General features: G+C 42.6%; 1 protein-coding gene across 1 annotated transcript in view; it reads left to right on the forward strand.

Annotated features, from left to right (window-relative positions):
* Positions 1–15,160, forward strand: part of adgrg7.1 (adhesion G protein-coupled receptor G7, tandem duplicate 1) — a 29,535-nt gene extending 14,375 nt beyond the window's left edge. Inside the window, exons 8-15 of the mRNA XM_053491958.1 lie at positions 244–410; positions 509–667; positions 894–1,006; positions 11,996–12,324; positions 12,456–12,537; positions 13,616–13,774; positions 13,935–14,094; positions 14,995–15,160. Of these exons, the coding sequence (XP_053347933.1) occupies positions 244–410; positions 509–667; positions 894–1,006; positions 11,996–12,324; positions 12,456–12,537; positions 13,616–13,774; positions 13,935–14,094; positions 14,995–15,156 (1,331 nt within the window). The 3' untranslated portion in view covers positions 15,157–15,160. The remainder of the gene's footprint in view (positions 1–243; positions 411–508; positions 668–893; positions 1,007–11,995; positions 12,325–12,455; positions 12,538–13,615; positions 13,775–13,934; positions 14,095–14,994) is intronic.
* The last annotated feature ends 1,592 nt before the right edge of the window (positions 15,161–16,752 follow it).

Here is a 16,752-nt window from a genome sequence, read left to right on the forward strand (position 1 = left end):
TTTGCACTCCATCCATGGTGTGGCCCAAGTCCCCTGGGATAGGCTCCAGGTCTGCCATCACCCTGTACAAGATAAACACTATAGAGAAAGAGTAAGAAAATGTGCAAGATAAAAGATAAAGTTCAATAAAAAAAACTGGGGTTTTAGTATCTTTCTGAAAAGTATAAGAGCAGTACGTTTTTTTATTGCACTCATACACTTACAGTGTGACAGTATGACGATTTTTTTCTATCTTCTGTCCAGACCCAGTGAGTCAAGGCACCAAAATTGGCTTTGTGCTGTACAACAACGATCAGTTCTTCAGATCTCAGATCTTCCATCCTACACTGAACATCAAGAGAAAAGTGATTGCTGGAAGGTTGGGAAAAGAAAAAGTCCTTGACTCTGTTGAGTTCAGAGTGAGGGCCCAGGTATGAGACATCTTAACTGCTCATTCAGACTTATGCAGAATTATGCACCCATATCAGCTTCTTGTAATGTGTTCCTGAATCCTGAGTGTGTTTTGCAGAATGTGTCTTCTATGCGCCTCTATGATTTCGCATGTGTGTTCTGGGATTATTACAAGAACGATTGGAGCACAACCGGCTGTAATAAAAAGCAGAGTTCGGTTTATCAGATCTGTAAATGTGAAGGCATGCCAAACTTGGCCAACTTTGCCATGTTGATGGTGAGATTCGAATGTTAATATTATTTTTTATATGAACCATATGTCAAGCATATTATATTGTACTGTATAACACACAGTGTGGGAGTTAAGTGCTTGCATCCCAAAATGTTAACATAACTATTAGAGACACTGAAGTGTATGTTATTATACTTTGCATACATTTTAAATACAATTAACATCATCTCATGTATAATGTTTGTTATGTAAAGTGTGTGGTCCTTTGCAGAGTTTCAGCTCAAACCCTGAAATAATCCAGGATTTAAATCTGATCAGCATGATCGGCTGTGCTCTATCTGTCGTGTGTTTGATCATCACGGTGATATTTCAGATCCTAACCAGGTGAGAATGTAATTAAGGCATGCAGACTTTTACTGATTTACATTATTATTATTTTTTTTTGTTTGGACCATGTAGACCATTAAAAAATGTTTAAGTTGTTCCTAAAGAATTACCGTTAGTTCCTGACCCTTTGAACAAGCTAGATTACCTTGTTGTCCTTGAAGATATTTATAATTATTTTCTAAAGCGCACCCAATGAGGTTCATCACTAAGAAGGTAGTGGAAGTTAAGGGCAGACATGATGATTATTACTCAGATAGTCAGGAATGTGTTGTCCTGTATTATTAGCGTTAGTACCCACCATTTATACTTATGTTTAAACTCACATTTAAAGGAGATTATTATATCGAGCACATAACTGCTTATAACACTTTTATTTAACATCTTTATTTGATGTTTGAGATTAACATCTACACTCTCAGTGCAGATATTTTACACGCCCTCACCTCTGACGGCTGTGGATATGTTTGCTCTAATCTGCCTTATCTCACAGTGGTGCTTCACATTACTGTTTCTTATAAGAACCACGGTTTTAGATCATGTGAGACAATCTGGTTTTAAACTTCTCTCAGGAAAAATAAACATTCATTGATCTGTCCATGCATCTTTGAAGATTCAGTTTTCAAAAGTTATATACCTTTGTTGTAAGGTACCATTGTGGAGTAAGCCATACTGTGTCGTGCATTTGTTTGTGTTTCGTGAGGATTTGGGTGTTTTGTAGCAGCGTTACGGTCATTTCTCTGTACACAGAATATATTTACAGTAAACTATCACATTGATTGGCTCTGTTGAGTGACACGCAGGTCCGAACTGACCATTTGTAGCACCAGGAGGATTACCTGGGTAACCTACTGTACACCTACAGTGTGTGTTTTTTTTGTTGTTGTAATAATTAATATATTTTTTAGATTATTCCCCAGCCTGTGTACTAAAGAGCTGATTTTGGCATTCGATTAGTTGATTAAATGATAATAACAAAATTAATTTGTTAATTTATCTGATTCTGTTAATCTTGACTGGCATTGTTATGTTCGCTCCGCGTCTCCCCAGAGTGGCAAGGCATTTAAACAGACATGCTAGGATGGAGAAAAAGCAGCCAGGTGGAGCAAAAAAGGAAAAGGGCATGCAAGAAGAAAGCACTTTAAGAAGAAGCAGCAAAATGTTGCACATGAACTGCAAATAAATATTAGATGTAGCACCATACTATCATCACTTAAAATACTTTATGCAAAAAGACATTAATATTACTTGTTGTAAAGTTACACAAGCATTTTATCAGACACAAAATATCACATTCTTTTATAGGTTATATATAGGTTTTATTTGTTCTTTAAGTTAGTTTACAGCGTTTTAAAACCGGCAAAATTACCACCATGGGGTACATTAGTTATGATAGAGACACTCTTGTTTCTATTGGTATACAATGTACTCACAATTCAACGTTTTTAACTCCGGATCCGAGCTGGCCGAATGAGATCCTGAGGGACAACAAAGGACGCGACGCGAAGCGGCGGCCCCGAGGGAAACGAGCCGGCGTCAGGAACAGGCTGAGAGCCCGTGCACACCGCACACCTCTGCCTAGCATCCTGCTCGCCAACGTCCAGTCACTGGAAAACAAGCTCGATGACCTCAGGGCCAGGATAAAGTTCCAGAGAGACATTCAGGACTGCAATCTCCTCTGCTTCACCGAGACATGGCTGAACCCAGCGGTGCCGGACCACGCCATCCAGCCGGCCGAGTTCTTCTCGGTTCACCGCATGGACAGGACGCGGGACTCGGGGAAGTCAAGGGGAGGCGGCGTGTGTTTAATGGTGAACAGCAGCTGGTGCAACAGCGCGAGCGTTGTTCCTCTCACACGCTCCTGCACACCAATCCTGGAACTACTGTCCATCATGTGTCGTCCTTTTTACCTTCCTCGGGAGTTTACATCGGTCATAATCAGCGCCGTTTATATTCCACCACAAGCGGACACGGACACTGCCTTATGCGAGCTGCATGAGGCACTCACACAGCACCAGACACAACACCGGGACGCTGCGCTTATTGTGGCGGGGGACTTTAATAGTGCCAACCTCAAACGTGCAGCGCCAAACTTTTATCAGCACATCACCTGCCCCACCAGGGGCGAAAGGACACTGGATCATTGCTACACCACAGTCAAGGACGGTTACAAGGCACAATCTTGTCCACCGTTTGGTAAATCCGACCACGCCGCCATCTTCCTCATGCCAAAATACAAACAAAGGCTGAAACAGGAAGTTCCGGTTCAGAGGGAGGTCGCGCGCTGGACGGACCAATCGGTGGCCACGTTACAGGACGCACTCGATGACGCAGACTGGGACATGTTCAGAAACAGCTCCGATGGTGACGTCAGCGTGTTTACGGAAGCGGTTGTGGGATTCATTGGGAAATTAGCGGACGATACCGTAGAAAAAAAGACTATTAAAACGTTTCCCAACCAGAAGCCGTGGGTGGATAAAACCATCCGCGACGCTCTGAGATCTCGCACCGCTGCCTACAACACGGGACTCGCGTCGGGGGACATGGAACCGTACAAGGCTGCGTCATACAGCGTCCGGAAGGCGGTGAAAGAGGCGAAGCAGCGCTACGGGAGGAAACTAGAGTCACAGCTCCAACAGAGTGACTCTAGGAGCCTGTGGCAGGGACTAAGGACAATAACGGATTATAAAGCACCAACATCCGGTATGATAAACGCAGACGTGTCTCTGGCAGACGAGTTGAACACTTTCTATGCTCGCTTCGAGGCTGCAGCTAAGGACGCTAGCGATGCTAATGCTAGCGGCGCTAACGGCTGCAGACAGGAAGTCACTGCCAGCACCGGAAGCGCGTTCATCATCACCGAGCATGACGTGAGGAGAGCCTTCAAGAGAGTGAACACCAGGAAAGCAGCAGGACCAGACGGAATCTCAGGCCGTATTCTCAGAGCCTGCGCAGACCAGCTAGCACCTGTGTTCACTGAGATATTTAACATCTCTTTATCTCAGTCGGTGATCCCCACATGCTTCAAAGAGTCCATCATTGTTCCTGTCCCAAAGAAACCTCATCCTGCTTCCCTCAATGATTATCGCCCTGTAGCCCTCACTTCAGTAGTGATGAAGTGCTTTGAACGCCTGGTCAGAGACTTCATCATCTCTTCACTACCAGACACACTCGACCCACTACAGTTTGCTTATCGTCCAAACCGTTCCACGGATGATGCAATCTCTCATCTCCTCCATACATCTCTCACTCACCTGGACACTCGGAGGGGGAATTATGTGAAAATGCTCTTCATCGACTACAGTTCTGCATTTAATACCATAATTCCCTCCACACTTACCACCAAGCTGGAGCACCTGGGACTCAGCTCATCTATGTGTCAATGGATCTCCAACTTCCTAACTGGCAGACCACAGGCAGTAAGGATGGGCGGACATGTCTCAGCCTCCCTCACTCTCAGTACTGGAGCCCCCCAGGGTTGTGTTCTGAGCCCCCTGCTGTACTCTCTGTACACCCACGACTGCGTGGCCACTACCAGCTCCACCACCATCATCAAGTTTGCTGACGACACTGTTGTGGTGGGCCTGATCACGAACAACGATGAGACGGCCTACCTGGAGGAGGTTGGAAATCTGGAGAACTGGTGCCAGAGAAACAATCTCCTCCTGAACGTCAGTAAGACAAAGGAGCTGATAGTGGACTTTAATACAAAGCAGGTGAGGAACTACCAGACCCCCGTCATCAACAGGAGCCCAGTGGAGAGAGTGGACAGCTTCAGATACCTCGGTGTTCACATCACGCAGGACCTGGCATGGTCCTGTCACATCAACACCGTGGTAAAAAAGGCCCGGCAGCGTCTCTACCACCTCAGACGCTTGAGAGACTTTAGACTGCCCTCCAAGGTGCTCAGGAATTTCTACTCCTGCACCATCGAGAGCATCCTGACGGGAAATATCACGACCTGGTTCGGGAACAGCACCATGCAGGACAGACGAGCTCTACAGAGGGTGGTGCGATCAGCTGAGCGCATCATCCGCATCGAGCTCCCTGACCTGCAATCGATTTACAGCAAGCGGTGCTTGACCAAGGCCAGGAAGATCGTGAAGGACCTCAGCCACCCCAATAACGGACTGTTTACTCTGTTGCGGTCTGGGAAGCGATTCCGCTCCTTGAAGGCCAACACAGAGAGACTGAGGAGGAGCTTCTTCCCGCAGGCGATAAGGTCTCTCAACCACAACCACACCACCATGCAGAACTACACAATATTTTAATAATTGGTCAAATCTATCAATCTTCTTACATCCATGAACACTATGGACAATTACACGCTCACCTTCCTTCATATATACACTACATGTCGTACGTTACATCCTGGACCATTGCACAAAGACACTTCAATAACTTTGCACACCTACCTTCACAACTACACTACATTTTACAGTTTTACGTTTACATCCTGGACCAGTGCACAAAGACACTTTAATAACCTCTGCACTAAGACACTTTGCTCTATGCATATTTGCACACACCGTACAGTATATTTCAATTTGCACAGTATATTTCTATTTTGTACATCATATTTCTATTTTTATTTTTAGTTCTATTTTTTCCTAGCACATTTCTATTTTTATTTTTAGTTCTATTTTTCCTAGTTTAATTTAATTTTTTAATTTAATTTCTATCGTATATCTAATTCATATTTATTTCTTATTTGTAAAATTTAACTCTCTTTTAGGGTCAATGGCAGTCGTATAATGCATTTCACTACATTTCGTACTGTGTATGTTTGTGTATGTGACAAATAAAATTTGAATTTGAATTTGAATTAGGTATGAAGGGAGCAGGGAGACAGTAGCTATAGTGCAGATACGGACAAAAATGAGTCATAAAATGAGATTTTTCACTCTGAATCGTAATTTTTTTTTTTTTTCATAATGTACTCATTATTGTTCTTGTTTTTACCTTTTAAGAGATTATGGCTGCTCATTTGTAAGGTTTAATACTTTTTTCCTTTTATTTTCAAATGAAGGTGGAGATAGTCGGCCTAGCACTCGCTCTGGTGCAGTAATCACACATTAGATTCAGCTAGAGACTGAGACAGGTAGAAGGAAAATAAGGAAAAATAATTTGTTATAACATATTGGTGTAACATTGCGGGTCGAGTGGGGGAGGGGGGACCAGAAATATAGACAGAAAAGCCAAAGTGCACAGAAAGTCGAGAGACAGAGGCAAAGACCCAGCCTCTGCCTCCCTAAGATGCCGGCGAAAGAGAAAGAAGGAAAGCGAGAGAGCGGCACGCTGTCCTTTAAGCGCATGCTCTCAGGTTATACATAAAGTAAATGCAAAAACACACAAACTCTCTCTCTATAAATCCTCGATAAGGGTATAGGCCCAGAAAGGATATAAGTTCCCTTTCAAAAGCTACACTCGATGCTGCGTGAAAACGCTATGGGAACATCTTTCTGTGTTGCCGGTTGTGAAGCATGTATGTATCAAACAGGCCAAATTTTGGCATATATAACCTCGGTCAGGTGACGTCATCTGATGAAGCGCACCTGCAGGTAATAAATAGAAATGAACCGGAAACATTCCTCGGATCTTTTTGTCTTCATGACAGCCTAGTTGTGTTTGCGTGTGTGTGTGTGAACCAGCAAAAATAAGAAAGTGTTTAACTCACCGATATGGCAGAGTTTTAAACGAGATGTCCCTGCATGTGTGATAAAGTCATATTGGAGAGCGATCTCCACACTTACTGTTTTGATTAAAGTGCCTCGTGCGGGGCTCGCATTCCTTAAAACAAGCTTCGAGCCGCGGCGCATTCTTGTGAATCTGGCAGATGTGCGAGAGAACACTGTGCGAGGAAAATTCCTCCTTCCGCTCTTAAGCGCGCTCTGGCGATTCTTGTGAATGGGTAAGGATAGACATCCTCTTTCACCTCCGCGGAAATGGAAATAGCCTCCAAGCATTCTGTCAGGTGGCCAGGGGGCAGAGCCCCAACGACGCTCTCTCCCTTTTCTTAGCAATCTCTATGATGAGTTAACCCTTTCATGGAGTAAGCTGTATTCATCCTGTGTTTTCATGCCATCGACTTATTTACTCATTTAAATATAGTTGATGTGAAAGCGCGGGGTTATATGATGATGCCCAGATAAAAGAGATGCTTGCAGGCTATCTCTCTCCTGGGACATCATCCTCCCTGAAAAGCTTACACTTCCTTCCAAGAAGAAGAAGACTTTCATCTCCCCTAGAGGGAAAAGCTTTTCAGGCAGCAGGTCAGGTCAACAAAGCTCCATTGCACACCATGGCGATTTTGCAGGCCTACCAGGCTGACCTGCTGAGAGACTTGAGCACTTGGCTCTTGAAGATAGGGTGTTCTGGAATTACACGGGGCCACAGACTTGTCTCTTCATGCAACAAAGCAGACGGCTTGTGCTATCGGCCGTTTTATGGCTGTGATGGTCTCCACGGAGAGGCACTTGTGGCTGAATCTCATGGGCATCAAGGATAGGATCGTGCATTCCTCCTTGATGCCCCTATCTTGCCTTCCAGCCTGTTTGGCGACGTTGTTAATTCGGTCGCCACTAGGTTCGTGAGGCAAAGTTAAATGAACAAGCCTTCGGGAAATTCCTTCCCCGTTGTGCTCAAGGGTCGGGACTGTCGGCCACCCAGTCTTGACCGGGTTTAACTCTTGCAAGTCGAGGAACACACAAGGAGAGTGTTTTTGAGACTGGCACCCCCTCGTAAAGATTGGGGTGCGTGCGCCGCACTATGCAATCCGCCTCAAAAAGGCAAAGAGGTCCTGAGGCTCATGTGCCTAGGACCATAGGGGTGGCCCCCCAACGGGGAGAGGCACATAGAATTCCTTTCTAGAATGAAGTGTTCAGTGTCCAGGAGGTTGCTGTTCATGCTCTGCCACCACTGGTGTTTTGGGCAACACTGGTCTCCAATAAAGTGTTAGTTCTTTCTTTCTTTGCCGAACATCTAACATCCCCATGCAACCCCCTTCTTACTTCGCCTATAGGAATCAGGGCTCATTCGACCAGGGGGATTGACTCATCTATTGCGCTAACAGTGTTCCCTTGTTCCTTGTGATGTGGCAGGTTGATCCTCTCCACACACATTTGTCAGATTTTATATTCTGGATGTTCATGCTACTCCGGGCTCATGGGTCCTCGAGTCAGCCTCCCAGAGCTAGCTCTAAGACCTCCTTGGCCTTTGTGCGCACACGCTACACAACCTTGGGGGTCCAGACACTTGCAGTGCGGCGGCATTGGTATGCTCGTTCCCATAGCGTTTTCACGCAGCATCAAGTGTAGCTTTTGAAAGGGAACGTCTCGGGTTACGTTGCTGTAACCCTGTTCCCTGAAAAAGCGTGAACGACATGCTGCGCTCCAATGCCGCACTGCTTGCGTAACTGGACGTCCTTTTAGAAAATATTGATCTGAGGAATGTTTCCGGTTTACTCCTATTTATAACCTGCAGGTGCACTTCAGCAGATGACGTCATACATGACATCATGATGTTTGATACACACAGGCTTCACAACCGGCAACACAGAAAGATGTTCTCGTAGCGTTTTCACGCAGCATCTCTTTTCCGTTTCCACAGGGTTACAGCAAAGTAACCCAAGATGTTTTTGTTTTAGTTTCCGTCCGTTCTCGCAAAAATAGCGGAGTTTTGGTTATTTTGTGCTATAATTTTTCTTTAGTTTCCTTTTAAGTTTCTAATTAATAATCCCACGTTTTCTCCAAATGGGAAAGTCTTCCATATGTGAAGTGCTTGATAAGCATGAGTAAGCCCTAACTGTTTTAATTATGGAGATTCGTGGGATTATTAAGCGCCTCAAGCTAATTTTTGAGTCTGGATTCAACTCGCGCCCCTGGATCAGTGGTTCAACTACTCCATCTGGCCCATACATCCACCCATAGTGACCGAGTGGCAGACCACAAGACTCGAAGATGCACTAAAGAGGTCTGTGCTGAATGTGAAGAATCCAGGTGTAAATGACTGACAAAGGTCTGAGACAGAGAGACTGCCCCTTTGAATGGAGGGGGCGTGGCTGAGAGTGCAGAGGAGAGAAAGTGTGTCAAAGCACAAGACAGTGTGATAGTGTGAGAGACAAATCCAAAACATAAAACAAAAGCCGTAATCAAAAGGGGAAGCGTGAGATCAATAACCGAGAAATCAAATAGCACGGTCACAAATCCAAATCGTGAGGAACATCAGGGTAACATTTGTGTGAACTCAGACATTAACTAGGGGTCCAGGATAAGCTTGGCGGGGATTCAGCTTCTCTCTTTAGGCCCATAACACTCCCAGTCCACCAGATACTGGGTGCCTCTGCCTCGGCGGAGTGTCTGCGAACGGCTTCCCAGAGTAGAGGTTAATAATCCTTGTGATCATTAAGGGTCCAATGTATCGGGAAGAGAGTTTGCAGGAGACGGTTCTAAGGGGGATGACTCTCTGACTCACCCTGTACCTCAGGGCCTGAGAAAGCTTGAAGTCAGTTGGCTTCTTTTAAGCCTTGATGGATCATAGCAACATCTTTCTGGTTTGTAGCCGGGTCCTCCTAAAATGTCGGATAAAATTTTGTGCGGATGTTAACCTCCTCTACCGGGGAAGGGAACAAGGGAACAAGGGTGGTTGGTAACCCAAGCAGCACTGGACCAATGGATTTTGGATGGAATCCTAATAACAGACTGAGGGTTGCTACAATTAGCCTACAGAATACCTTACATTATGAAGTAAATTGTGGACCACAACCTGAGACTATATCCTTGGGGAGGCCATGGAGCTTAAGGACGTGGAGAATCATGAGTTCCGCAATATCTTTGGCTGAGTTTTGGCAGAGGAATGGAGTGGGCTACCTTGGAGAACTGATCCACCACAATGCAGGTGTGGCCATTGGACGTGGGTAGTCCTGTAACAATGTCCAGTGTAATATGGGACCATTAGCGGTATGGGATTGGTAAGGGTCTGAGGAGGCCTGCTTGAGCTGTGTTGACGTGTTTATACCTTAAACAAATGTTGCATGCCATGAAGCGTGCTCCTTTAACGTTGGCCACCAAAATGTTGCTGCACTTGGGACAGGGTTTAAGCAGAGCTAGGGAGGCAAGACAGCTTGGAGCTGTTTCCCCATTCCAGGACTAAGGAGTGTAGAGTAAGGGGAATGAAGAGGCAATAGGGGGTAGATTCTTGGGCACCAGTTAATGAGATAGGGACTGCATAGCCTTTGTTGTTGTGTCTAGCCTGGCTTCTGCAAGCAAGCATGGAGAATAGTGTGGTGAGTTATGGGTCTTGGGCAGACGTGGCCTGTCTGAAGAGAGCATCTGGTTTTGAATTCTTAGACCCTGGATGATAGAAGAGGGTGAAGTTAAACAAAAAAATAAGGGTTGCAGCTTTTGTTAAAAAAAAAGCTGCACCCTTGTTGAGTCTTGGCTGAGGCTGCATTGATTCAATTATTACCTGAACCAGATGGGCCTGTTGATTTTGGACGAGGTAGACGGGAAGTAGCCGGCACTGGTCTGGGAATCTTTTTGAAGTCATGCCCACTAGTGCTCCTAGCTGAACTATAGGGCTCCACCTTTTACTGGACAGTTCTTGAGCAGATAACCACACTTTTTCCAGTAGAAGCAGGCTCCCTCCACTCTGAGTTGATCCTCAAGTGAGATGCGAGTCCTGTCGAGTCACATGGGTTCCTCCTGTTTGCATACTTTGGTGAAGTAGGTCTAGGGGTCCTGGCTGATGTGTATCCTGATGGGCCAAATCCATGAACTCTTGGAGTGAGGAGGGAAGTTCCTGGGAGACTAATTTGTCCTTAAACATCTCTGAGAGACTATCAAAGAACACATTGCACAGTGTTTGATTGTTCCACACAAATGAAAGGGCCAGCGTCTGAAACTCTGTGGGGTAGTCATAGAGAACCTTGACAAAGTTTTAATAGCTTACCTTCCACACTCTCTGTTGTAACGAGAGCAGTCAAACCCCCTTTTCATCTCCTTAGAAAAGTCCTCAAAGTTAGAGGAGCTGGAGTCATGGGCAGGCCAAAGTGCAGTGCTCCACTCTCAGGAACACCTTGTACACCTTGGAACATTTTGGGGTGAAGGTGGAGGTTTTTAGGTCAAAAATCAATGAGCACTAAAAAGAGGAAGGAGCAACATGTGCCTGGATTCCCTTCAATGGTGGGAAAAGCAAGTAAGCATGGTTTTTATTTAATGTTGGGGTTTCTACCTTGAACAGGAGAATGTCGGAGCTTTTAGAGGTGGGTCTTAATATCAGCAAGGGCTTGTTTGGTGTTAAGCAGCTCCTGCTGATGTGCCCCAAGAAGAGTGCCTTGGGTCTCCAGTGCGATTTTATGCGGTCAAACTCTGCTGTATAATTGTCGATGGCCAGCTTATTTTGTCAGGGGTCTGTTCTGAACATGAAGAATCCAGACACAGAAGGTTTACAGAGATAAGAGGCAGAGAGAGCGACCCTTTGTGAAGGAGAAAGAGTGTGCTGAAGCACCCAGATAGCGGGATCAAAAGGTTAGGCGAAATCATAGTCGAAGAAACGAAATACATGGGTCAAAGCCGAATGAGGTGACGGAGACAAAACATAAAAACAAAAGCCATAGTCAAAAGAGAAAGCACAAGATCAATAAACAAGAAATTAAAGAGCGAGGCAACAAATCCAAATCATGAAACAGTGCGCAGCGCATACTTAAATGCCACGAGTAATCGGCATGAGATGCGAGACCGATGTTCAGGCGCGGTGGAAACGGGGGCCTGGGAAAACTCATGACTGTCTTGGAAAGCATGAACACATAGGGAGAATGTAACAGCGTGGGAAAAAATGCCAGACAGGTTTGTGGGGAGATCGTAAAACATTTAACCAGGTAGAGTGAACCAAGCACATTATAGCTAATAAAATCGTTCTGTATTTAAATACTGTGACCTACTCGTGTGCTGTTAACTGCTTAGTAATTACTCCATACACCACTCTTTGCAGGAATTCAAGAAGACCCAGTCCTACCATCCTGATGGTCAGCATCTGCATCTGTATGACCATTGTCTACCTCATCTTCATCTTTGGAATTAAAAACCCGACCGCCGACTCCGACTTTGCCCCTTCAAACAACAATGAAGTTCCTCCATCTGATGTCTCTCAAGAACCAGACCATGGGCTGTGTACAGCTGTAACCGCACTCCTTCAATACTTCCTGTTAGCAGCATTCACTTGGAGCTCACTGTACGCCGTGCACATCTTCCTCCTGATCAAAAACACCTTTTCAGGGCTACCTCGATACTTCAGTGTTCTATCCATTATAATAGGCTGGGGTGAGAGAAAGGAATTTGTTTTGACTTACCAATAGATGTGCTCATACTGTTTGAAATAAAAATATATAATTAAATTTAAGTGGTGTGGCTACAAGAAGGCTGGACTTGTAATTCTTTATATCCATCTTCAGGCTTTCCAGCAGTGGTGGTTGGAATCTCTTTAGGAATCACGTACCGCAAAAGTAACCCATTAAACTACAGACAGGAGGCAATGTGAGTGATAATCTGCTTAATTTCCTGGTTCATTCAGATTAGAAGACCGTACAGTGGAACCTTGGATTCTGAGCATAATTCGTTCCGAAAGCAGGCTTGTATTTCAAAACACTCGTAAACTAAATTGAATTTTCCATAAATAATGGAAACTCAAATTATTCGTTCCACAGCCCAAAAAAATAAATACATAAAAATAATTAACACAAAATATAAAGTAAAAATAAAACAAATTAACCTGCACTTTACCTTTAAAAAAAGTACAAATAAATCCCGACAGATAAATGTTTCCGTGTGTGCGTGCAGGCGCTGTGCATATGTGTGTGTGTGTGTGTGTGTGTGTGTGAATATAAAGTGCAACGCAAGAGAGACAAAGACCGTTGGCTCAGTTGTGATCACGTAACGCTCGGTGCTAAACAAGAAGCGTGATGCATACTCGTAAACCAAGACTTGTTCATTTTCCAAGTCAAAATTTATTAAAAATCTTGGAACCCTCGCAAACCGCGTTTTGCAATCCGCGTTTTGCAATCCGAGGTTTCACTGTATGTGTTTTCTATACAGCATGTCCCAAACCATGAATCCATGAATGACAATCCTGGCCGAGGTAGCTCGGAACCCACTGCAGTCGTTCCTGTGAACATTCAGAGAGTGTTGGAAGAGATGCACCTTTTTGTGGAAACTGTTCATTACAGGAACTTGGCTGGGAGTTCATTACAGCAACTTGGCTGGGAGTTATTAGAAAACATTCTACTTTGATGGTATCCAAGCTCCAGTGAAACCCAGGGATAAGTGCACTAGTGTAGTGCATTAGTGTAGAAGAGATAAAGTTTACATTTTTATAACTGTGTTCTGTTCTTCTGTGGATCAAAAGTCACGCTTTGAGTTGAACGCCCCCTGTACGTAATTAATATGGACTAATCTGGCTAGTGCTGTCCAAAAGGTTAATAAGAAACAGATTAAAAAAACATATACGTACAGTAATTGTTGCAATGGTACAAGCCAGAAAATTTTAGGCGAAAAAGATTTAGCTGTGATTTTAATTTTTGTGTGTGTATATCTGTATGTGTGTGTGTGTGTGTAGTTGTTGGCTGGCAGCACTGGACAAGAATAACACACTTGATATGATGAAGCCCATGCTTTGGGGTTTTCTTCTTCCTGTTGGTATAATGCTCCTGCTAAACATCTCAGTACTCTTTTACTTTTCATACACCACCTGCAGAACCAACCCCGACCTCAACAGGTGGGTGTGTTGTTTGTGTCTGAGTAAGTGTGTGTTAAACAATACTAAACAACAACGACAAATATATTCCCTCTTAGTCTACTCTTAAATAATATTTGTCAGATTTCATATTCAGAAGTTAAAAAATAAGCTTTATGATTAGCATTAGCTTTTTCCATAGTTCACAGGTCACACCTTTTCGAAGTAAATTGTTGGGCTGCATTTCCATGTCAGTGGTTCTTGGTCTGTCCTGGGTAATCGGCTACTTCCTGCTCCTGGAGAAGAATTACATCATGAGCACTGTGCTCAGCTTTGCCTTCTGTCTGTGTAACACTACTCAGGTATGCACATCTGCTCGTAAGATTTGTTTCATTTTACTACCTCCTATCTTTTTCATGAAATTGAGTTCAGTATGTTTTTTATTGGCCAGATTAAACACAGAAATTCTGCCAAATGTATAGAAGTTGCAAAAGTCTTTATTTTAGCCATCCATTCATCCCATCCTAGGCCAACTAAGGACCCTGGAGGTCAATGAAGACCATTGTATTTATTCACATTTTTACGGCCGGGGTAGGACCTCCACTCAACAATCATGCGCATACACAAACAGGCAATTTTGAAAGACCAATTACCCTCGCCCCTGGAGGGGTGAGGCAACAGTGCTAACCAATATGCCACCATGCCACCCTGCATTTAGGTACACCTACAATGCTCTATTAAATTCAAGGAGCACTTAACTGTCAAATGCCAAATAATTGCTGAATGGTGAAAAACAGCAGCTTATCCATCTCAGAGTGTTGTCTGTCATAGCTATATACTAACGATTTCTTCTTTAACAGAACACATTTTTCGACCACGTAATTCATTTTAATCATTGAGGGTCATGTTAGCAGGTGTCCTTTTATGTAAGTTCACACAAACTTAGAAGCAAACACTGAACATGAATCTTCTATTTAAAACAATCAGCTCTTTTAAATGTATTGAAATAAAGTACATGTGAGTCAACACAATGGCGTGGTAGTTAGCAACCTGCAGGCTCAAGGGTTTGATTCCAGCTGTGTGTGTGGATTTTGCATGTTTGGAGGGTTTTTCCCCCCAGGGTGTACTCCTTACCCTGAGTGGCCTGGAATGGGCTCCAGGCCTCCAGTTGTCCTGTACATCATAAGTGCTATAAAGTATGATGGAGGGAGTTAAATAATCCTGACATACAGTATAATAAACCTGTGTTCTCTCTCTTAAAGGGCATCCAGATCTTCGTGTTGTTCACATTAAAAACATCAAACTTTAAGAAGAAAGTTCTGGCAGTTTTCAAGCTCATCAGGCCTTCTGTATTGGCAAGCCGCAGAAAGGCGTTCGATACGGCAGACACAGCAGAACCTAAGTCTGCTCTCTCAAAAAAATAAAACTCTGCTGTGCAATTTTTTTTTGGTGAAACAGTTTAACACTTATAAATATTTAGTTGTGCAGTTATGAAATTATATAAATATACTTCATAAATTGAGTAAAAGTCAGTAAAAAAAAAAATAAGTGGACCTGAAAATCAACAATTAGTACAATGATGTATAGAATTGAGTAAATGTAATAGAAATCACAAGTTAATGCAATAGTAACCCTAAGTAAAAATAAGTGTATATACTCTATGGCAATATATTGCAAAATATAATGCAATATATTAAATAATACATTCCCATATATAGGCAACTAGTGCTTATATTATTAATATATTGCAATATATAAATGGACCACGTATACAGTATATTGCAATGCAGACAAAAAAAAAAAAATATTTATAGTTTTTTTATTCAAACATTATTGAAACTTTATGCATGTTTAAGAATTATACACACACTGTGTGCTCTGATTAAGGAAACTTCAAGATGAGATTTCATGTGAATCTTTTTTTCACGTAGACAGAAATGAGCTGTCTGGCGTTTTCTGCATCTTCTCAAAGGTGTCTCACATATGGCTCATTATCGCTAAATCTCAGATACAGTTTATATTTGTCTGTGTGTGACTCACATATACAGAAATGAGCTGTCTTTGAAACTTGAATTAGATTTTAGACATTTTATCAATCTTCTCAACTGTGCCTCAAATATGGCTCATTACCTCTAAATCTTAGAGATACACACAAAGTAGACAGTGCTTGTTAACTGTGCATTTGGGTTTTCTGATATGTCGTGTAGAATTAAACTCATCATTACTTAAAATTTTTTTACATTTTACTTTCACTGGAATGATGATGTAAAAATGTAGAACTCAAAGAATATATATAATGCGCATTCTTTGAGACATATGTATATATATATATATATATATATATATATATATATATATATATATATATATATATATATAATGTCCTTGATATAAAATGTATGTTTGCTGAAAAAGAGGGTTTTCATCATGTGTCACTTTATTTTACACTGCATAGTTAATATTTGCATCCTTGTTATTATTATTATATAGTCACACATGATCTTATAAAGCTGTTTTATTTCTTGCCTATATGATCCTTTGTAAAAAAAAAAAAAAACTTAATCATGTGTGTATATTTAGTTCAAATGAAACAAAATAGATTTCATTATATTGCCTAGGTTTTGATGAAAAAAAAATTACACTCTATATTGCACAATACTGACTCTATATATACTATATATTTATTAAAACATAATAATGCAGAGAAGGCTAAATATGCTTTGGGGTTTAAGGGCTAGATAGTGTTTAGTACTTTTTTATATATTTCATCTTACTTTTCACATACGGGTAGATGGAGGAGAGGGTTAGTAGGTTGGATCCCTGAAATGTAAAATTAATATAAATTGAATAAAATTTTAATATTGTGTAAAAGGTTATATATATTTGTTGTTAGTTGTGTATAGTAGACCACTTTTGTGCTGCAGGTAATGTGGCCTGCTCTACTGGTTACCATGGCAGGTATATTTCACACCTGTGAAAAACACTGCAATGTGCAAATTATCTGAACTTTTTGTATAAAG

Source organism: Clarias gariepinus, chromosome 3, assembly GCF_024256425.1.
Source record: "Clarias gariepinus isolate MV-2021 ecotype Netherlands chromosome 3, CGAR_prim_01v2, whole genome shotgun sequence".
Taxonomy (NCBI): Eukaryota; Metazoa; Chordata; class Actinopteri; order Siluriformes; family Clariidae; genus Clarias; species Clarias gariepinus.